General features: G+C 41.6%; 1 protein-coding gene across 6 annotated transcripts in view; it reads left to right on the top strand.

Annotated features, from left to right (window-relative positions):
* Nucleotides 1-413: 413 nt before the first annotated feature.
* The window catches only part of LOC105487753 (phosphoglucomutase 2), a 45,812-nt gene continuing 23,530 nt past the window's right edge, over nucleotides 414-22,695 (top strand). For 5 of the 6 annotated variants that reach the window (XM_011751397.2, XM_071093749.1, XM_071093748.1 and 2 more), the window contains exons 1-11: nucleotides 414-543; nucleotides 3,751-3,918; nucleotides 8,410-8,516; nucleotides 11,434-11,518; nucleotides 13,753-13,836; nucleotides 13,971-14,164; nucleotides 18,158-18,347; nucleotides 19,415-19,512; nucleotides 20,706-20,886; nucleotides 20,977-21,070; nucleotides 22,290-22,419. In XM_011751397.2, coding sequence (XP_011749699.1) covers nucleotides 463-543; nucleotides 3,751-3,918; nucleotides 8,410-8,516; nucleotides 11,434-11,518; nucleotides 13,753-13,836; nucleotides 13,971-14,164; nucleotides 18,158-18,347; nucleotides 19,415-19,512; nucleotides 20,706-20,886; nucleotides 20,977-21,070; nucleotides 22,290-22,419 — 1,412 coding nt within the window. In that variant the 5' untranslated portion in view covers nucleotides 414-462. The remainder of the gene's footprint in view (nucleotides 544-3,750; nucleotides 3,919-8,409; nucleotides 8,517-11,433; nucleotides 11,519-13,752; nucleotides 13,837-13,970; nucleotides 14,165-18,157; nucleotides 18,348-19,414; nucleotides 19,513-20,705; nucleotides 20,887-20,976; nucleotides 21,071-22,289; nucleotides 22,420-22,695) is intronic. The other variant, XM_071093750.1, reaches the window with a different exon arrangement.

The following is a 22,695-nucleotide window of genomic DNA, read 5'->3' as shown; positions in this document are numbered from 1 at the left end:
CTGGTCTCTATCGTATATTCCACTGGTCTTCCCACTTTGTTTTTCTTTTTCAATATTTTTTTCTGGCTGTTCTTGACCCTCTGAATTTCTACATAATCTTCAGGCCCCTATCTGGGTGCACTTCCTGGTATCCCAGCATCTGACTTGTGCCTGGCGCGCAGCAGGAACTCACGGCTGGCTGTAACCTGGCTGCATCAGAGACCATGGCAAAGCCTTTCATTCGTGCCAGGTTCCAGCAACTCACCCCAGCCGCGCAATTCCTCCGCGCTCACTCCCACCCCCCGTGGCACACCCACAAAAGGCAAGGAGGCGTGCCTGTCGCGGCGCGCATCACTTTCCCCAGGACCCGCTGGCTCCGCCGCGGCTCTCCCCGCCCCTGCCTCCGCCTCCATCTCTTGGGGCCGGGCCGGAAGAGTGACCTTGCCGCCTACTTCCCTCCGCCGCGGCAGCACAAGCTCAGCGATGGCGGCCTCAGAAGGCGGCGGTCTAGGCGAGGACGCCCGGCTGGACCGGGAGACGGCCCAGTGGCTGCGCTGGGACAAGGTGAGGGGCGTCAGCAGGCGGGGAGCGCCCGGAGCGGGGCCGGGTGCTCCGCCCTCCCCAGGCGCGGCGCTGCGTACCCCGCCTGAGCTGCCTTCCCGCCCCGTGCACCCCGCTTATCTCCCGGGAAGACCCAGGAGGAGGGTGCGGCTGCTGCTAGGCCTCCTTCGGCCTGGCAGGCATGTGGCACGTTCGGAGTTAGGCCGGGAAAGCTTATTCCCGGACGAAACCAGCCATCCGGCCGGCCGGACTGCAAGTTTGGAGTAGAGGAGAGAGCCAGGGTGGTCTAAGCGCGGCCAGACCCTGGACGCTGTCTAGCTGAGGGACGCACGCCTGTCACTCAGACAGCTGGCTCGTGGTCCGTGGTCTGCTGTGCATCCCCATGGACCCAGAATCGCTCCGTCCCGCCTATTCCTTTGGCCGCTGAGACCTTTGCTGAGCAGCGTTGTGGTCCGGTCCTCCCATCCCGAGGGCTTGCTTACAAACCAAGGATCCTCCTGGGTGGGCCCGCCTGGCTTCAGGAGTACCCCTTAGAACTTTGACTGCAGAGGAGGAACCCTTTGGACACAGCACGGTTTTCTGTCTCTTCATTCCTTTTCTTAGAGAAAATCAGGAACCCAGCTCTGGACATCACTCCCTCTCTCCTCTCTAACTTGCGTCTCGCCCTTTCTACCTGTTCTCCTGCTTGCTGTTCGGTTTTCTCGGAATGTCCCTCGCTGCTCTCCTCTGCCGAACTTGTTTCTCCCGTTGTGACTCATTTTGTGCCTGAACTTAAATGTGGCTTACGTAGAGAGTCCTTCCTTGGCTCCGAAGTGTAAATTATTTCTCCCTAATATTCACTCTAAACGGCCTGTCATTTTCCTTTCTAGCTCTTACTACAAATGGTAAAAACAAAAAACTCCAAAAACACTTGTTTGTGGGTTTGTTTAATGTCTGTCTCCAGGGCCGACTTCAGGGGCGAGAGACCCCTGCAGTCTCACAGAACTCCCGCTCCTGGAAGGGCCCACTGTTGTTTTAATGTCCTGCTGTCCTGTCTTGAAAATCTTAATGGTAAAAAAAGAGGTCACCCATTTTCATTGTGCACTGGACCTCCATAGATTATGTGGCCAGGCCTCTCTGTTCTCACTACCTTGGTTTGTAGTGCCTGGCATAGGCATAGTGCATGACGCCTAGTAGGTCACTGAAATACTTGAATGAACAAAGCAGATTACAAGGTCAGTAGGGGTCAGGTCTTTGTCTTTATTTACCATTCTCCGGCCCCTACAAATAAAATGTCAGCAAATCCCATTTCCAGGATACTCTTGGCAACTCCCTGGGGGCGTTTTTCTTTTCCTCGGAAGATAACCTTGTGATTCTCAAGGGAAGAAAAATGTTTCCATTTCTGATAACTTGCAATTTGTAGAGTACAGAATTGTTTTGAAGTCAGAGTTCATAATGCACTTTCCCTAAGAAGAAAAAGGAGAAGAAGAAAGCAATCTAATTTCTACACAGTGTTGCATCTGTGTATAGAAAAATTGTATCTCTCTGGGTAGAGATGAGATGTTCTTTTTTTGCTTTGAAACTGGCACCTAACTTAGAAGAAGCCCGTTCATTCTCCAGTGAATCTCCCACCAGCTAAAAGCGCTGCAGCCCTCTAGTCTGACTACCCCCCCCGCGATTGGCAAGGCACCCTGGCAGGTGCCCTCTGTGTTTCCACCGTGCCCTTCATCCCTGCTGTTTTCTCTGCTGTCAGTTTTCGTCACTGCCAGGGCTGATTTTGATCCTGCTCTCCTCTTGACTTCTCATTCTTATCTGTCCGTCTCCTTTGTTTCTCTCAGGCTACTTTCATATATATCAAATTTCATATATATCAAAGACCATATATATAATTGGTCTTTCATATATATCAAAGACCAATTAAGATTTTCCGGACCTACACTGTGAACAAGGGAGAATCACTCGATATTGGGTGTGGCAGTGAAGTCCGTGTTTTCTGATTCACTCCACGAATATTTATTGAGCCTCTTTTATGAGCCTCTTTTATGTACCCGATCTGAGCCCTTCTTTGGGGGCAGCTGACAGTCTGATAGGTAAGACTGTGTTCTGTAATTAGTGTCTGAATCTGATAGGTAAGACTGTGTTCTGTAATTAGTGTCTGCTGCTTTTCACCAAAAAAGGTGGGGTTTACTTGATTCCTGTTGAATCTGAAACAATCTGGAAAAGTGGGCTTAATTCCAGAAAGCCAAGGTTGTATTTGCAATAGTATTGCAAAGTTTAATTACATGGCCATGTCCTGCATGAGTGCTCATCTAAGTGGATAATGACTGTAAAACAGGAATATAAAGTACTTCTGTTGTTTTCCTGAATTCATAACTTAAAAGCTCATATGAAATTAATGTGATTGTCATTATTTTTCTCCAACCTTAACATTTTCTGCAACTACCATACCAAAAAAAAAAAATAGGACAATGTATGATGAACTTAAATGAATCATATTAGCGTCTATTTGAAGCAGTTAATGTTATAGAAGAGGCACTAGATTAATGTTTATCTTGCAATTTAAGCAAGTCACTCAATCTCTGAGACCTCCCCATCTATAAAATTAGGTTTCTGTTATTTGTCTACTTCTTGGAGATGTTATAATATTCAAACTTGACCAGGTATGTGAATGCCTGGTATGAATTATAAAACATTACAAAAGTAAGGTTTTGATTTAAATTGTGTAATCTCTCTGGAAAATTGGAGGGCATTAGGGAGAAAAATGAACGTTTAATCACAACTAAGTGCCAGGTAGAGAAAGATGTTTTACATTAAGTTGAAGTAAACCACCTTAAAACCTTAAAAATCGAGTAAGGGAGGTTCTAGATTATTCCCATTTTGCAAATGGGGAAACAGAATTTGAGAACTGAAATAATCTGCACAAGCACCTAGAGTTGGCAAGTAGTGTGCTGGGATTCCATTCTGGGGGTTAGACTCATATGGTAAAACCTCTACTTCTGTTTCTCCAAAAGTGCTTACCTTGACAGGAAAGAAAAGAACACTTACATTATAATGTCAAACTGACTTCATATTTCAGATTTCGAAAGCATCAGAAAATTGAAAGGTCTACATATATATATATATATATATATATTTTTTTCCTATGGGTTAGAATAATTGTGGGTTTTTTTACATTTCTTATTTTTCATTCACTTGGGTGTCTCGTTGTATCTATATATTTTTGTTTTGCAGAATTTCTTAACTTTGGAGGCAGTGAAACGACTAATAGCAGAAGGTAATAAAGAAGAACTAGGAAAATGTTTTGGGGCCCGAATGGAGTTTGGGACAGCTGGCCTTCGAGCTGCTATGGGACCTGGAATTTCTCGTATGAATGACTTGACCATCATCCAGACTACACAGGTACCACATTTTTATAATTCTTAGTAACTCAATGTATCCCCTAGCTCATTTTCTATTTGACAGACCTAATTTGTTCTAATTATGGACATGTCTTATCAGCTTGGCTAGACACAGGAAGTCGCCACCATTTACTCCATAAAGTAAGTTGGTCGAAGTAGCACTTGATCAGGACTCATATAGCCATTCATTCATTCATTCATTCATTCATTCATTCAACACACTTATTGAGTGCCTACTATGTGCCAGTCACTGGGGATATGAGAGTGACTGAAACAAACAGATTCTGTCATAGAGCTTTCCTTCCAGTATAAATGCACCAACTAAACTGACAACTTTTAAGGTTCTATTATTTTTTGCCATGGTTACATTGCAAGTGCTAAAAAGCCTTTCTAACTGCTGGAATTACCAAGAGCCTGTTCTCCTTTGTTTTATAGTCTGGATTGAGTCTAAGTTTCCTTGCCTTAACTTGTGAATGTTTTTGTCAGAGTCTAGACCCAGCTTTTAGGAAAGAGATAATTTGACAAAACAGAAGCACTTCCACTGGGTATTGGCAGTACTGTTTATGAGGGAAATGAAATAGAACAGATTATTCTTATCAGTATTTCTTCAGCTTAGACCTGTTAATGATGAATGTCACTTTAATTCTGGGAAAAGAAAGGCTAGAAAAAATTGCCTAATAGTGATTACATGTGCCTCACATATACATCCCAGCATAAAAGGCAGAGATGGGCATGTTGTAACAAAACTCCAATAAGGAAAGCTTATCTAAGGGTATAGAATTACCATGGGGGCCAGGCACGATGGCTCACGTGTAATCCCAGCACTTTGGGAGGCTGAGGCAGGCGGATCACTTGAGCCTAGGAGTTCAAGACCAGCCTGAGCAACGTGGTAAAAACCCCGTCTCTACCAAAAATACAAAAATTAGCCAGGTGTGGTGGTATGCACCTGTAATTCCAGCTACTTGGGAGGCTGAGACAGAGGGATTGTTTGAACCTGGAAGGCAAGGTCGTAGTGAGCCGACATCATGCCACTGGACTCCAGCCTGGGCAACAGAACAAAACTCTATCTCAGAAAAAAAAAAAAAAAAAAGATTTGCCATGGGAACTCCTGGTCACAAATTCTTAATAAGCAATAGGGCTCCCTAAGATGCTGGAGGAAAGACTTAGAATGGGGTAAGTTTGGGAATCGTATTTGGTTTGTGGATAACATAGGAACTGTGCTGCTGAATAAGGTTGCCTTCTGTGCCAGTTACTAGGGCTATATAACAAATCACTGAAAACATGGTTTAAAACAACAACCACATTTATTTTGCTTACAAATCTGCAATTTTGGTAGAACTCAGTGGGGACAGCTTGTCTCTGCTCCACTCAGTACCATCTGGTCCAGTTTGGAGGCTGGAATCATTTGAAGGGACCTTCATTCACACATCTGAAATTATTACTGGCTATTGGCTGGGATCTTAGCTGGGGCTGGAACCCCTTCATGTGGCCTGAACTTCCTTATAACATGGTGGTTGGCTTCCAATGGAGTATTCAGAGAGGGAGAGAGAGAATGTACCAGTTGGAAGCCGTGCTGACTTTTATGACCTAGCTTTGAAAGTGTCACTTCTACCATATTCGGTTTGTTAAAAGTGAGTCAGTAAGGCTGTCTCATATTCAAGGAGAGGGCACATAAATACCCACTTCTCATTGGAGGAGCATTAATGTCACATTGTAAGAGGAACACGTGCGATGGCTTATATTACCGGGGCCATCTTTGGACAATCCAGTTGGTTACACCTGCCATTGGGCCTAATCATTAGGGATTTCTAAGGGATTGTAGATTAACCTAGGGCTTTTTCCCCTGTATTTTTCTACACCTAGTTTCTGAGAATAATGAAATGTATTCCCGTTAAAGACTATCTTACCCATTTTTCTCCTAGAATTGGTCTTCTCTGGGGGTAAACCCTGTGGTAAAGAAGATGATCAGTATGCTAAAGGTCATGTAATTCAACCAGACACCACTTGGGATCATTTTCTCCACGACCCCACCACTCTGAAGTGCTCATTCAGCCTATTCTTGGATACTTATAATAGGAGACAGAGAAATGAAGAGTTAAGAAAGTTTTATCTGAGCAGCAGGTATATCTTTAAAATCTTAGGAGTGGATTCAAAATTAGAGGCAAGAGCATTCCCAGAACAAACAGCCCAGGTTTCTACCCCGTCTTGGGTAGTGTTCCCTGGCAGAATGCTGATAGACAAATACATTGGTAATTTTTCACTCATCAGACTTTCTTGGTGGCATAGGTGCCCTTCCTGCTGGTCTCTGGGTGTGGAGCCTCATTCTGAGGTACCCCAAAGTTTGCCTGGTTCGTTTAAGAAGCAGATGTATGTGATTCAAAAATATGTCAAAGGAAACAGGACAGAGAGACTGGAGGAAACTTTTGTATTGTTTGCCTCATTGATAGAGGTTATCATTTCCTCCTGCCAATTAATTTATGCTGTGTTTATGCTCTATTTTGGATTCTGTGTTCTTAGATTAATTTAGCCATGGCATACCAGTGATGGGAAACTCACTGTCCTCTGCAAGAGGCCATTCTATCTTTGGACCATTCTCATTAAAAGATGGTTTCATTATTTTAAGCCAAAATCTGCCTTTCTGTAGACTTTACATATTGGTCTTAGTTCTACTTTTTGAAGTCATCCAAATAAACATGCTGCTTATGTTTTATAATAACATTTTATTTCTGAAAACCTCCCTCTTCCCCCCACTGAGTCTTTCATCTAGAATAGGAATTCACTTTTCTCTTGGCCATTCTTTCAGGTCCTCATCCTCAGCAGGCCTCTGAGATTTTTAGAGAATCTGGAGGTGTGAATGCTTTTTGCCCCATGGAGCGTTGGGGCCGCAGCTCAAGGGTTGAGCAGGAAGAGGGGTACTGTCACTGTTGTCAGTCTTAGAGTATCAGGCATGTGGGTACCTTCTGGGGAACGCATGAAACCAATACATGTGGCCTTTTTTCCTTGTGTCACTCAGCCTCAGAAGATAATCCCAGTGCAACGTATTTGTCAAGGAAAAGCTAAAGGCATTCTAAATTAGCTTTGCTCTGGCAACAAGGCTGTGATGTATCCCCTCCTACCCAAAATAAAAGTAACAGGTTGGGCATGGTGGCTCATGCCTATAATCCTAGCCCTTTGGGAGGCCAAGGCAGGAGGATTGTTTGAGCCCACGAAATTGAAACCAGCCTGGGCAAAACCAGCCTGGGCAATATGACAAGACCCCATCTCTACATAAATTGTTTTTTAAAAATTAGCCGGGCATGGTGGCATGTGCCTGTAGTCCCAGCACGTCAGGAGGCTGAGGTGAGAGGATTACTTGAGCCTGAGAGATTGAGGCTGCAGTGAACCGTGATCATGTCACTGCACTCCAGCATGGGAGACACAGTGAGACCCCATCTCAAAGGAAAAAGAGTTACATATATTTTAATAAGACTTTAGCAAAAGTGAAATAAATAATGTAAAATGAATCATTATTTTTGCCCAGTCTACCAGAGTTTTCTTTGTTTTATATGGCTTTGAAGGAAAATAACAACAAAAATAATGCTTACAACAGCAAACACTTAATATAGTACTTAGTTGGTGTTGAATTCTCAGCACTTTGCATGTTTTCATTCATTTGTTCCTTATGAGGTAGATATTGTTATTCCTGTTTTACAGAGGAGGAAACTAAGGCAACAAGAACTTAAGGAACTTGTCATTTGCTTGTGGGTGGCAGCGTGGAGTACAGATTCACAGATTGTGCTTCTAGAGTGTGTGCTTTTAGGCCCTACACTGAAGCACCTCTCACCAGCCCTGGGTGCAAATCCAGGCTCTGCTACTCGAATATCTGAAACAGGACAAGTCACTGTGCCTCTCTGAGCCTTATTTTAACCATCTATAAAATGGGATTTCTGGTCAGGGGCAGTGGCCCACACCTGTAATCCCAGCATTTTGGGAGGTGAAGACAGGAGGATTATTTGACAATAGTTCAAGACCAACCTGGGCAACGTAGCAAGACCCTGTCTCTACAAAAAAATTTTAAAACTTAGTTGGGCCTGGTAGCATGCACTTGTGGTCCTAGCTTCTCAGGAGGCTGAGTTGGGGCAGCGGGGAGGATTGCTTAAGCCCAGGAATTCAAGGTTGCAATGAACTTTGATTGTGCCATTGCAACTCCAGCCTAGGCAACAGAGCAAGACCCTGTCTCTGGAGAAAAAAAAAAAAGTCGATCTGAGGTTAGACATAACAGCTACTAAGTGATCAATGACTAACACAGTACCTAATACAAAAACACGTAGATAATAAACAAAGCTGTTATTTTCTTATTGTTCAGTTTGCTTTCCTTACTGAGTGAATTTTTCCCCCTCTGCTATAGTGTTCTATGAAATTTGAGAAAACTTAATTTTTGTCCAGTTTTTCTACGTGGTATATGTAAAAATATGTTAAAGCTATGCTTTTTAAATCTATGGCGTATTTGTAGGGATTTTGCAGATACCTGGAAAAACAGTTCAGTGACTTAAAGCAGAAAGGCATCGTGATCAGCTTTGACGCCCGAGCCCATCCATCCAGTGGGGGTAGCAGCAGAAGGTATTGAAACATTTTTACAAAATGATGTTTTTATAATATATTTTGCGGTTTTATTTTAATCACCATCTCAATTACTTGACTTTAATATATTCATTAGCCTCATTGCTTAACAATAAAAACAACGGGTAACTTCTCTTGGCAACCTTTAAAGATTCTGGTTTTACATTGGGTTGAGGAAATAAAATTATTTAGACAATTTAGAATATAATACCTATCTAAACAAAAATTTCTTAAACTGGCAGTAGTATTTCTCCCTCTCATTTGCATTGTTATACATAATTTTTTTTAATTTTTTAATTTTTTTATTATACTTTAAGTTCTAGGGTACATGTGCACAACGTGCAGGTTTGTTCCATATGTATACATGTGCCATGTTGGTGTGCTGCATCCATTAACTTAATACATAATTTTTACCCTGCTGTTCATAAACCTCCTGACCCCCTTCCCACTCTTGAATGCCCACATCAAGCTACATTTCTGAAACATTCTCAAATCAGTGGGACTCTATTATGTAGCTGTAGGCATATGATGCTGATGGTGATAATGATAACAGTAATAGCAGCAATCATTGGAGTGCTGATTATGAACCAGACACTTACGTATTTACTCATTCTATCCTCACAGCAACCTGTAAGGTATGCGCTTTTATCTCTTTACCCTGAGATTATAATGTGAAAGCAGGAGTCGCAATTTAAACCTAAGGAGGCTAGTACCAGGGGTCAGCAAACTTTTTCTCTAAAGGGCAAATAGTGGATATCGTACACATTGCATATCACATGATTCCCATCACCACTATAAAGCAGAGAAACATCCATAGACAATGCATAAACACAGGAGCATGGCAGTGTTCCCGTAAAACTTTATTTACAAAATGGGCTGTAGTTACCAACCCCTGCCCTTAACCGTGTTACATAATCCTCTTTTTCACTTGAACACTTCCTCTGTTATGATGAATTTTTAATCCTTCCAGAGTATCAGTATTAGTAGTATCTTAGCATTATACATATTGAATATTAATGAAAAGTCTCATTAACTTTACAGAGCTGGATGAGTTTATAGAGTCCTATATTTGCCCATCAGGAGCTTCCAATCTAAGACAGAAGCACTCGTGGGGACAAACGTGTGGCCGTGAGGAGGGGTGCATAGCCAGAGAAAATCACCAGGTGGCATCAGCCCCAGGTTGAACTCGGGGGCATACGATTTTTAGTCTTTAGCTTTGCAGCTCAAAAATGTGGTTTTTGTCAGTAAAGCAGAGAAAAGTTATAGCTCTGGGGGATAGATGCACATAAACTACATTCACAAGAGAATGATGTATAAACTAGCATATCAGCTTGTCATTTACAGTTAGTGGATGTACGGTTAGAACTAAATCATGACCATGTTCCTCTGCCGCCCCAGGGCAGGTCAGATCCTTTGCTCAGAGCATGCACAGTGCTTATATGTGGCTAAATCTGCCTGCTGAGCTTCTTAAATTTCTTCATTTTAAGCTGACTGCCCTGCTTCTGGTTGATACAACCTTCAGAGATATGTTAACATTATCAGTTAAGGTACAGATTTTTTTGCCCTTGGCCTTAGGGCCCTATCATTTCCTTGAAGTGAGTGATGTTACTGATTTAAGCTTATGGTTCAAGTCTCAGAGTTTGATGGGATGGGATAGAGTGGAACGCAAGGCTACTCTCTATTACCTACAAGGCGTGAGACATTTAGACATCATAACATAAGTGTTTAACCAACACATGGTAAGATACTCATAATGAGTGAATGGAACCTTCGTAAGGAGTTGGAAACTATTTCAGTTTCTGAATTTCGCCCAAAGAAATGTTTATTCTTTAATCTTCCAATTTTAAATATCTAGTGGGGAACGTAAGCAGTGACTGTTAAGTATATGCAGAGAACGCATCGCATTTTTTTGTGCACATTTGTAACAGAGAGAGAGAGAGTGGAAATCTGCTCTTTGTGCCCCAGGCAGCCTTCAGAATACTGTTCGATGAAGCTGGTGCTCAAGAAGTATTTGGGGAGAGGATGAATGATCTGATTGTTTAACCCACAAGGATGGTATAATGTTGTTCATTCTGAGTAAATTGCTCATTTATTTGTGGTAATGTATTTTACACCAGCTTGAAGGAAGATTTCATGCCATTTTCTGTGTCTTGCCCTGAGCAAGTTTCTGTGGAAGTTGAGAAAAATGTCAAATAATTAAGTTTTCTTTCAAAGGCTGATTGGAACCAAGATGTATATATGTGTATGGGGGTGTGTGTGTGTGTGTGTGTGTGTGTTTGTGTGTATATACACACATGCATACTCCAGGATGTCTTATATTTCAAATAAAGCAATCTCTAATCAATTTCCAGTCTGTGTGGTGTACACTGGATTGTGATAGGCTTAGGCGGGGATTTTCAGCCTCTGCTCTGTTGACATGTGGCTGGGTGATTTTTTTGTGGTTGTAGGGCATATTGTAAGGTGTTTGGTAGCACCCCCGACCTCTCCCTACTATCTGCCAGTAGCAACTCTCTCTGTTCCCCAGTGTGACAAGCAAAAATGTTTCCAGACATTTCAGATGCCTGGAAGGAGAAGGTGCAGACTTGCCCTGACTGAGAACCACTGAGATACATGGAGAGCTGAAAGGCTGGGATGCAGCCTGGCTCCGCCACTAAGGGGCTGTTAGACCCAGGGAAAGAGGCCTGGCCTTTCTTGACTTTAGTGCCATTTCTGTAAAACAAAAGAGTGAAATGAGATGACTCCTGAGAGTCCTTCAGCTTTACTGTCCCATGCCAGGGTTAAGATTGTAATAAATGCTGTCCTTGATCTGGCTGCTGCATTCACCTGAAGAACATTCAGCATTCATTCCCTTCTTTCCATCTCTCACAGTCCTGATCACTCAACTCTCCTTTTCTTCCCTGTCACTCTGCATTCGCAGGTTTGCCCGACTTGCTGCAACCACGTTTATCAGTCAGGGGATTCCTGTGTACCTCTTTTCTGATATAACGCCAACCCCCTTTGTGGTAAGTAGCCATTTCCTTTCATAATTTCCTGTCACATGATCAGGGATGGGACTTGGCTGAATTTGACAGTCTTTAGGGCTATTGGGATTGGACTGTTTGAATGACAGAGGAGCTCCTTGGCATGTATGAGGCATTTTCTTTTCTCTCCTGGAATGTTTCTCCCACATCCTAGTAATATTTCTCTGGTATTCAACTTTTGATTCATTGGAATTGGTTTTTTTAAAGTGCAGTTTTCCTTTTGTTTGCATTCTAAGGATATTTGAGTGAGTTAGCAAAAAAAAATTTTTTTTTTTTGAGACAGAGTCTCGCTTGTTGCCCAGGCTGGAGTGCGATGGTGCAATCTTGGCGCACTGTAACCTCCATCTCCTGGGTTCAAGTAATTCTCCTACCTCAGCCTCCCAAGTAGCTGGGATTACAGGCACCTGCCACCACGCCCAGCTAGTTTTTGCATTTTTAGTAGAAATGAGGTTTCACCACATTGGCCATGCTAGTCTCGAACTCCTGACCTCAGGTCATCCGCCCGCCTTGGCCTCCCAAAGAGCTGGTATTACAGGCGTGAGTCACCGTGCCTGGCCTTTTCTCTGTTTTTAAATTTGGTTTGTAGTTGTTTTTCTCAGCTATCACAATTAAGAAACTTCTTGGGTCAAAATCTGAATTCACCTCAAACCCTGTCTTGTCATGAATATTTTTGACAAGCTGGCGCACCCCTGTTTTATACAAATGTTTTATTCTAAATACTATTCATGGCTAGTACAGAGAGCATGCTCGGCATGTTTGAGTAAGACTTTATCAAATCCTTTGTGTAGCACAATCTAAAGAAAAGACAGTAGGGACTAAGACAGCTGTTGCTTTGACATAGACAAAACTTTTAAGAGCTGGGCCAGATGCTGAAGATACGTTTTGAAAAATGTGATTTGGATGCAGTTACTCGCATCTAGTAGAAATGAGACTGTATCGCTACGGAAGGAGATTCCAACTCATTTTGTGTTTGCTGGCTCTAGTGCACTGACAGGTAGATGCAGCACCCCTAGGCTGTAAATAACCTGGTACACACTCTATTCACATCTAAATGTAGTTCAAGTTTCATTGTTTGATGGAAAAATTGTCATGTATTCAAGCATCCTAATTACCTTCTGTACTAAGCGTTAATAGCTATTAATTTTATGTCAGACATGAATTGAACCAGTGTGTCATGATCCTTTGTCCACACTGAGGAGTCCTTCTCCTCTTTTCTTTGGCCCAGGACACCTGAGACATGTGACATAACTTCCAGGGGATTGAGTGACTGCAGTGATTCTTGGTGGGAGGGTGGAGGGGACAGACAATTTAAATCTCAGGTTGCCTGTGTATAATCAATGTCATTTGCCATAATGGGGGAATAATCCAGCCCCTTCTCCCATTTTGGGAAGTAGTAGAGATGGGAGCTAAGTTGAAATATAAATAACCCTGGAGTGAGAGATAAATGAGCAATGTGTAAGAGCATTCTCCATTACCTCAACTTTTTTTTTGAGACAGAGTTTCACTTTTGTCTCAAAAAGAGTTAGGGCTGGAGTGCCGTGGCACGATCTCAGCTCACTGCAACCCCCGCCTCCCGGGTTCAAGTGATTCTCCTGCCTCAGCCTCCCAAGTTGCTGAGATTACAGGCACCTGCCACCATGCCTGACTAATTCTTTTGTATTTTTGGTAGAGACAGGGTTTCACCATGTTGGCCAGGCTGGTCTTGAACTCCTGACCTCAAGTGATCCACCTGTCTCGGCCTCTCAAAGTGGTGGGATTATAGGCGTGAGCCGTCACCCCCAGCCCCTCAGTATTTTTCTCAACCTTTTCCTTAAAAGCAGATGAGAGAGGAGAAGAGGGAGAAGCAGTTGGAGGGAGTAAACTGAATCCACAAACTTCTGTCTCAGGTAGAAGCCTTGAAAGCATTGGAATGGAGGCTTAGACCATTGTTGTGTTTGAAGAATTTTCTAGCTCAACCAAGTAGAAGATGGAATGAGAAGGCACTGAGGAAATTACTCACCTTTCTTATTAGGAAATGCATCCTGGAATTTTGAGCAGTCAGTTAGTTCTAAGGGTAGTTGCATACTGCTGGGGTGTGGCTCAGAAATACTATGCTATTTATATATTACATTTATTAAAAGGGAGCAAGTTGGCATGAACAATATAAAATAGACATTTTAAGGATGTCTGCTTTTTTTGTTAAAAACTGTTTGTTCTTGTTTCCTGCTATGTTACAGCCCTTCACGGTATTGCGCTTGAAACTTTGTGCTGGAATCATGATAACTGCATCTCACAATCCAAAGCAGGATAATGGTTATAAGGTATTTTCCTTTTTCTACTCCACACATACATCCTTCTGTAGGAATCCTATATCTGTATTCTTTGGGACCACGGGCAATAGGTGCCTTATTTCCATTAACTGTAAACCTTCTGAATGTGTTCCTGGGTTCTCTAGGTCTATTGGGATAATGGAGCTCAGATCATCTCTCCTCATGATAAAGGGATTTCTCAAGCTATTGAAGAAAACCTAGAACCGTGGCCTCAAGCTTGGGACGACTCTTTAATTGATAGCAGTCCACTTCTTCACAATCCCAGTGCTTCCATCAATAACGACTACTTTGAGGACCTTAAAAAGTACTGTTTCCACAGGTAAACGAATTGTGTCTTCACTGGCCTTGAGTGAGTGAAGTTTATGTGATTCAGCCAAATTCTATCAGTGTTCATGAAGTTTTTCTCGTTAACTGGTTCATGTGCTTCAGCTGTGTCTGATTTTATTTTATTTTGTTTACTTATTTTGAGACAGAGTCTCACTCTGTCACCCAGGCTGGAGTGCAGTGGCACGATCTTGGCTCACTACAACCTCTGCCTTCTAGATTCAAGCGATTCTTGTGCCTCAGCCTCCCAAATAGCTGGGATTACAGGTGTGAGCCACTGCACCCAGCTAGTTTTTTTGTATTTTTAATAGAAACAAGGTATTGTGGCATGTTGGCCAGGCTAGTCTTGAACTCCTGGCCTCAAGTGATCCACCGGCCTTGGCCTCCCAAAGTGCTGGGATTCCAGGTGTGAGCCACCATGCCCAACCAGCCGCATCCTATTTTAGAGGCTGTAGATCAGGCCTTGGCAAACTTTTCTTAAAGGGATAGATAGTAAATATTTTTGGCTTTGAGGACCACATGGACTCTTTCTCAACTACTCAACTCTGCTGTTTTAGTACAAAAGCCGTCATAGATGAAATGTCAGTGAAGGAGTGCAGACGGAAGTGGTGGCTTGCCCATAGACCTTAGTTTGCTGACCTCCTATAGATTCCGTACATGTATGTGATTCATACATATTCATACATGTCAGTGTGCATGTGTGTGTGTACATATATATGTATGTTTTAAAAACTTGCTTAAAAGTCTTGAATAGGAAACACTGGTATTTTTCTATCTTTCCAAAAATTTTCTGTGCATGTGCAAGCATATATATATATATGTGTAATATACTTCAAAACCATAAATGGGAATATAGTGTGTGTGTGTGGTTTGTTCTGTGCCATTTTCCCCCCAATTAATTTGTCACGGACACCTCCCTATGTTAGTCCCTATTAGTCCCGACTTTCTGTCTTAAAGGCTGCTGCACCGGTGGGTTTAACTCAGTGACACAGACTCAGTCCTTACCGTAAGGTAGGAAGTGGTCTAGCAGAGTGACAGTAGTGTCTTCTTGAGTATGCTGTAGGTCCCACCCCTCCTGATTGTACCCCTAGCAAGAAACCATGGATTCAAAGAAACTGAACTTGTAGGTGTCTTTGATATTGTATTTGTTGGATCAGCTGATGGTGTCCACTCCAGTGCAGAGTATGAAAGCCCAGTCCCTCCTGAAGGGAACAGCCACGCCAGCTGAGTGTTGCCCACATGAAAATATGGGTCCCAGTTGCCAGATCATCTGTGTTCTCCTGTTCCCAAAAAAACCGGAAACCTGCATTTTGTGTGTGAAATCTCCTAATTCCTACATGTTGTACCATTTTTTTCAATGGTGTGTAGTCCAGACAAAACACATCTGTGAACTTTCCCTCTGCCTCTCTGATTTAACTTCATGAAAAATGAAGCATTTCTGGTTTTCCACTCCCAGTAGCTCGGGAGTCAACCCCCCTTGTGAACAGTTGCTTGAGAGTGTGTGGGTGTGTGTGTGCGCATGCGTAACTGTAAGGTAACTTTCTGGCATCAGAATTGTCTATGCATTCGCAAAGTTGATAGTGCTTAGCAAATTGACCGCCAAAAATATACCAGTTGGTGCTCCCACCAGCAGTAGATGGTGACAGCATATGATATCTACATTTCCTCCTGCGCCGAGATCCAGTTTCTCATTTTTCCTGATTTCCTAGTTGAAAGTAATAGCTCACTTTTATTTGTATTCTTTAACCTATATATTTCTATGTATTTGTTCACCTTTTATATTTATAAACATCTTTGTTTATAATATACATATATACATATAATATATACATATAAAATATATATAATATATGTTTTTTAGATGTTTCTCTTCTGTTTTCTTTGGAATTTTTTATTGAAACTCTTTGCTGAACTGTTCACAAATTTGTATAATATTTATTAATCTTATTTTATAGCTTCTGTGTTTTATGTCACACTTAGGAAGACACGCTCTGTAACAAAATTATTAAAGTAACACAAAAAATTTCCCTTGTTCTTTCTCTAGAACTTTCATGTTTGTGTTTTATAATATTTCAATCTTCTGTTTCATTAGTGATTTTAAATTTTATATGGGGCATGAAGTAGGAAAGCAGATTATAGGTTTTTTTCTAAAAGGTTTGCGGTTGTACCAACATCAATGGAAGAATCTTTTTTTTTTTTTTTTTTGACTAATTGGAAAGGTCACCTTTATGAAACAATTTCTAACGTTAATCAAGTGCTTATTACATATCAGATAGCTGCTGGAGGCCCTTCACATGTAATTTTTTTTCTTTTTTTTAAGACAGGGTCTCACATTGTCACCCAGGCTGGAGAGCAGTGGCATGATCTTGGCTCACTGCGGCCTTGACCTCCCAGGTTCAGGGAATGCTCCTGCCTCAGCCCTCCAAGTAGCTGGGACTACAGTTGTGCACCACCATGCCCTCCTAATTTTTTTGTATTTTTTTTGTAGATATGGGGTTTCACCATGTTGCCCAGGCTGGTCTTGTATTCCTGAGCTCAAGCAATCCACCAGCCTCGGCCTCCCAAAGTGCTAGGATTAGAGGAGTGGGCCACTGTGCCCAGTCAACATGTAATTTCATTTTAATCCTCAGAGTAATGCCAGTAAATTATAGTATATTATCATGCATGTTATAGATGAGAAAACTATAAGGAAGAGTGGTTAATAGCCAACAGTCACACAGCTTATGGATGGCCGAGCCCCAGGATTTAAATTCAGACTCTGACTCCAGAGCATGTTAACCACTTCTGTGTTCATTTCCCATTTCAAATTAGATTAACTTCTGAATTCTCTATTCTGTTCCTTTAATCTGCCTTTTTCTATCTAGTACCAAGCTGTTTTAATTCCTATAGGTTTATTATGTATTTTAAAATACAAGAGAGTTGTTTTTCCAGATTTTTCCTCCCTAATCTTACGTATTTATTTTCCCAGATGCATTTTATTTTCAGGGTATGCTTGTTTTAAACCATGATTCTCTTAGACAACACCGTGTTCATTTATTCATTCCCAAAAGAAATGGATAGTAACCTAAGATTCCAGTCATCAGAGCATTGGAAGTTTTTAAGCCTTTTATTTTTTGTAACTTCTCTTGTTAATTTTGATATCTGTTGTTAGTCTGTATGAAGTCCCTAAGTCATGGCATGGTATCAAACAGGATTGTTACTTGGCAAACAAAAAGTTTTATTTATTATTATTATTATTTTTAATATTTTTTTTCCTGAGATGGAGTTACGCTCTTGTTGCCCAGGCTGGAGTGCAATGGCACAATCTCGGCTCACTGCAACCTCCACCTCCCAGGTTCAAGCGATTCTCCTGCCTCAGTGTCCCAAGTAGCTGGGATTACAGGCATGCACCACCATGCCCGGCTAATTTTGTATATTTAGTAGAGATGGGGTTTCTCCATGTTGGTGAGGCTGGTTTTGAACTCCTCACCTCAGGTGATCCGCCCACCTTGGCCTCCCAAAGTAAAAGTTTTATTTTTTATATCTTTATGTATGGGATAACCCAACACATTTTGTTAAAAAGGACATTTTTAAAATCATTTCTGAAGCTGATAAAAGGCATTTGGGAACCTGTCGCTTTGGGGATGTATGGGTGTGTGGAGCCCTGGAACTGTCCCGGGCTGACTCTGGCACTGTCGGGGCACCTATCAGGCCAGCAGTGAGTCTCATGTAGGAACATGAGCTTGAGGTTCTTCTTTGTATCTCACTCTAGATGGGATACATAAAACCTGAAATAATCAGATTTGCTGAAAATAACTACAGAGTAGAATTTAAAACTTGAGTATGTTGAGGGAGGGAATATATATATCTGGGAGAGAATGGATACGTTTTGTTTTTTTGAAATGGAATTAGAAAGATATTCAGTTGTCTTGTACATTCTTGCAAACCTTGCAGTTTTGAGAGCCCTGTTTCTACCTTTTATCATTTTCCACTGTGTGTCTGATTCTAGGAGCGTGAACAGGGAAACGAAGGTGAAGTTCGTGCACACCTCTGTCCATGGGGTGGGTCATAACTTTGTGCAGTCAGCTTTCAAGGCTTTTGACCTTGTTCCTCCTGAGGCTGTTCCTGAACAGAAAGATCCGGATCCTGAGTTTCCAACGGTGAAATACCCGAATCCCGAAGAGGGGAAAGGTGTCTTGGTAACCTAATTTTTTTTTAAATTATGAAATCTGCTTTTATATTCAAAACTATTACTGTCAAGTAAAATACATTTTATGTTTTTTCGTTGTGCTGAAGAAAAACTAATTTCAGTGTGGAAATATGTATATAGGGCTGGGTGCAGCGTCTCACGCCTGTAATCCCAGCACTTTGGGAGACCAAGGCAGGCGGATCACTTGAGGTCAGGTGTTCAAGAACAGCCTGGCCAACATGGCGAAACTCCGTCTCTACTAAAAATACAAAAATTAGTTGGGTGTGGTGGTACATGCCTGTTATCCCAGCTACTTGGGAGGCTGAGGCATTAGAGTTGTTTGAACCTGGGAGACGGAGGTTGCAGTGAGCTGAGATTGCACCACTGCACTCCAACCTGGGTGACAGAGCAAGACTCTGTCTCAAAAAAAAAAAAAAAGGAAATATGTATATCTGTTAGTCATTCATTTCTTAAAGGATCTTTCAAATTAAACACCCCAGGATCAGGATATGAGAACTGAGCTCTAAATGGTGCTTCAAATTCAATTAATTTAATTTAATTTAATTTGCCATGTCTCCTTAATGCCAAAAAGAAGCAGTAATAGAGTGAAATTTTATCGGGTTATGATTTTTATTTCTTGTCATTTTTCTGATATGAAGAAGTGTTGCTTACAGTATGGTTCCTATAACATTTTTAAATGTTGGGGTAGCAGTGGTATTCAGAGAATCAGTTTATTGTGTTTTATTTGTGAGGCTGATCACACGGCAATGCCCGGAAATACCAGTCCAACCACACACCTACTGGCACATGCGCAGTGGGCACACTGGTAGGCTTGGTTCACACACCGATGCTCCCATTATCTGACCTCTGACTTAGGAAGATACTATGTGGCCAACCAAGACCAGCTGTAGCTTTTGTTTGCTAAATTTCACTTCTGGAGCTGGTCTTGGTTGGTCCTATATTATCTTTCTAAGAGCGGAAAGACCTCTTGAGTTCTTAAGGAGCTGAATGTTTTTAAAGACTACCATATGCTCGATTCTTGATTAAATAATCTTTTATTTTCATATTCTTCTTCAGACTTTATCTTTTGCTTTGGCTGACAAAACCAAGGCCAGAATTGTTTTAGCAAATGACCCGGATGCTGATAGACTTGCTGTGGCAGAAAAGCAAGACAGGTAAAATTAATTGTGATTACCTCTATTTTAGAACATATGAAGGATGATCTCTTCATTGGTAAAATGTTCCTGGGGAGATGAGACCTATTTGGAAACATTTCCCATTTATTTTGCAAATGATCGTTTCACTGAACCTCCTGTGGAGTCTTCTGATGGAGAGAAGATAGAGATCTAGTGTAGGGGGAGGTTACGTGATTGGCAAGCATAATGCAGAGTAAATCAACCCAGTATGTGTTTCAAATTGAAACTCCTATTTGGGAACTTCTCATTTTATAATTGATTTTATTATAAGTAATGTCTCAGTGTCTAATGAGGGTAAAGCACTTTGGAGCTAGCTGTGTGCTTCAGTATTTGCTGAGGGGTTTAGGAGGGAGCTGTATCTTCAAGGAGATGCTGAATTTAGTTTGGACAGACCAGGGAGGAATTCCTGTGGGGTATCGGCACAGTGTTTAAGACAAGTCTGACCAGAGAGTTTGAACAAAGGAGAAGTAAGTACGTGGGGCCTAAAGTTGAAAGGTAGGTAGGGCCCAAGCTATTTTGGGTGTCAGTTAGCCTATGTGATGTTTTGGGGGCAGGAGGGTGCTGCTGCTGAAATGGCAGGGTGTTTAGATTGTGATAAAACAGATTCCATTCTATGTCAGTGTTGAGAAAGTTAAGCTAAGGTGATACATCCTGATAGATGAGATTTACTTTTAGCCATCTGGACTGCCAAGAGAAGCAGAAATCGCACACCTTTTCTCTGATGTTCTGACCATTTAGGACCGAGCTTGATCTTAAGTGGTACTGAGCTGTCCCGTCTCAGAATCAGCAACACTAACCAGTCCAGAAATTGAGATAGCAAAAGTTACTCTGTATATGGGGGATCTTGCCAGCATATTTGTTATATTTAAAACCAAAGGCTTTGCCAAAGATTAATATAGAGCCATTGTGTGTCATGTCTGACATACTCATTTTATACAGTCTTCAAAGAGAGGATGTCTGTTCAGGCAAACTGGCTGATATATATGGTAGCTGCTCAGATGTTTGTAAAATGGCAGTTACATTTCTGACCAGTTATTTAAAGATGATGAATAACAAGAACAGCCTTGCAGAAAATACTTTGAGGCTTTGTTTGCTAAATTGTTTTATCCCCATGACACTCTAGAGTCTTCCTTAAGATAATGGAAATGAATAGTTGTTTTTTTTTCTTTCAGTGGTGAATGGAGGGTGTTTTCAGGCAATGAGTTGGGGGCCCTCTTGGGCTGGTGGCTTTTTACATCTTGGAAAGAGAAGAACCAGGATCGCGGTGCTCTCAAAGACACGTACATGTTGTCCAGCACCGTCTCCTCTAAAATCTTGCGGGCCATTGCCTTAAAGGAAGGTTTTCATTTTGAGGTAAGTTGTTTCTGGGATTCACTCATTTTCCTTTCATCTGCTCTGTAGAAGATCTAAGACATGTCTTTCTCATTTTGATTATCCCTTTAGGAAACATTAACTGGCTTTAAGTGGATGGGAAACCGAGCCAAACAGCTAATGGACCAGGGGAAAACGGTCTTGTTTGCATTTGAAGAAGCTATTGGTAAGAAGTGATCATGAACATTAAGGAATTGGTTACAAAGCAAAAGGAAAAGTTTGCATTTGGATTCAAACCGGTTTATTTTGCTTCTCCAGCACTCAGGTTGAATGTCGAACTGTCCTACTCCAAAATTGACATCTCAGATGATTTACAGCAAAAAGTAATGTCTTAAAAATAACCAAGTCATTCATGTCAGAATCCTTGGCCTGAATGACTGAGAACAGTGATATTGTATGCATGACTGCCAGTATATGGACTTTGGGAGGTGTGATGTTTCCTCCACTGTGGTGTCTAATATCCAGGCCTAAACCCTGTGGTATTTAAAGTCCATCCTCCTCCGAAAGTGCTAATGAGGATCTATGCTAGGGTCTATGCAGAGGAAGGGAGAAGGAAGGCATAGTTCGCTGCTGTCATCAAAATGATAGTCACCCAAAAGGACGAACCAGGTCCAGCCAGAATGACAGAAAAACCCTTGTCCTAAACTGTCAATATAAATGAACAGAAAGGAGAGCTAGCTATAGAAATTTGAAATTCACATTGTACCAAATGCTTTTAAGCTATTAATTTAGTAAAAACTATTATGCATTAGATTTGTTTATATTCATTTGTATATTCTCTGCGACACTAACACACGATTTAACTGATTAGAGAAAGTGTCATCGCTCAGGTTCTGCTCGTTTATTGTCAGATTTGGCAGACTTGTCTTTCCATAGATTTTTACTTTAGAAAAGATTTTCTTACATTCATTTATCAAGTATTAATTGCATGTCTATTACCCAGTGACTCTAAAAGAAATGATGGCACTGACCTTAGCCTACAGCAGCTTAGATAGATTTAGTGAAGTAATCACACACAAGAGTATAGGCCACATGTCAAAATGAATAATGTAACTAACAAATACTATTGGGATTCAAAGAAGGAAGAGATATGTATTGACCAGGACAATTAGAAACAATTTCATGAGCTGGAAGGAGTTTCATGACTCTAGTGATTGAGCACAATGTGGCCAGGAGGGAAAATCTTGCAGGTTCTTCAGCAAATACTTCTTGAAGGCCTGCTGTGGCCTAGGCAGTGGGCTAAAGTCTTAAACATAAGGTAGTTAATGAGAAACGAGCATACACGCAACACTGTACAACCTCTAATATGCAGTAGCCAGGATTCATACTCACATGTGGTTTGACACTGTATTGTATAGATGTATGTATGACGTGTGTTTCTGCAGGATACATGTGCTGCCCTTTTGTTCTGGACAAAGATGGAGTCAGTGCCGCTGTCATAAGTGCAGAGTTGGCTAGCTTTCTAGCAACCAAGAATTTGTCTTTGTCTCAGCAACTAAAGGCCATTTATGTGGAGTAAGTTGTTATTGACTCTGTTGGATCGAAATAACATTTTGAAATGTTCTGTTATATACTTATGCATGAGATACTAATATCCTTTCTAATGCTTTTATTTTGGTGATGAATTCTATTTCATATAAAAATTAAATAAGGCAGGGCACAGTGGCTCACGCCTATAATCCCAGCACTTTGGGAGGCTGAGGCGGGTGGATCACCTGAAGTCAGGAGTTTGAGACCAGACTGGCCAACATGGTGAAACCCCGTCTCTACTAACCATACAAAAATTAGCTG

The sequence above is a fragment of the Macaca nemestrina genome, chromosome 3 (assembly GCF_043159975.1).
Source record: "Macaca nemestrina isolate mMacNem1 chromosome 3, mMacNem.hap1, whole genome shotgun sequence".
Lineage (NCBI taxonomy): Eukaryota > Metazoa > Chordata > Mammalia > Primates > Cercopithecidae > Macaca > Macaca nemestrina.
Note: the sequence above shows the minus strand (reverse complement) of the source record. Positions and strands in the feature narration are given on the sequence as shown.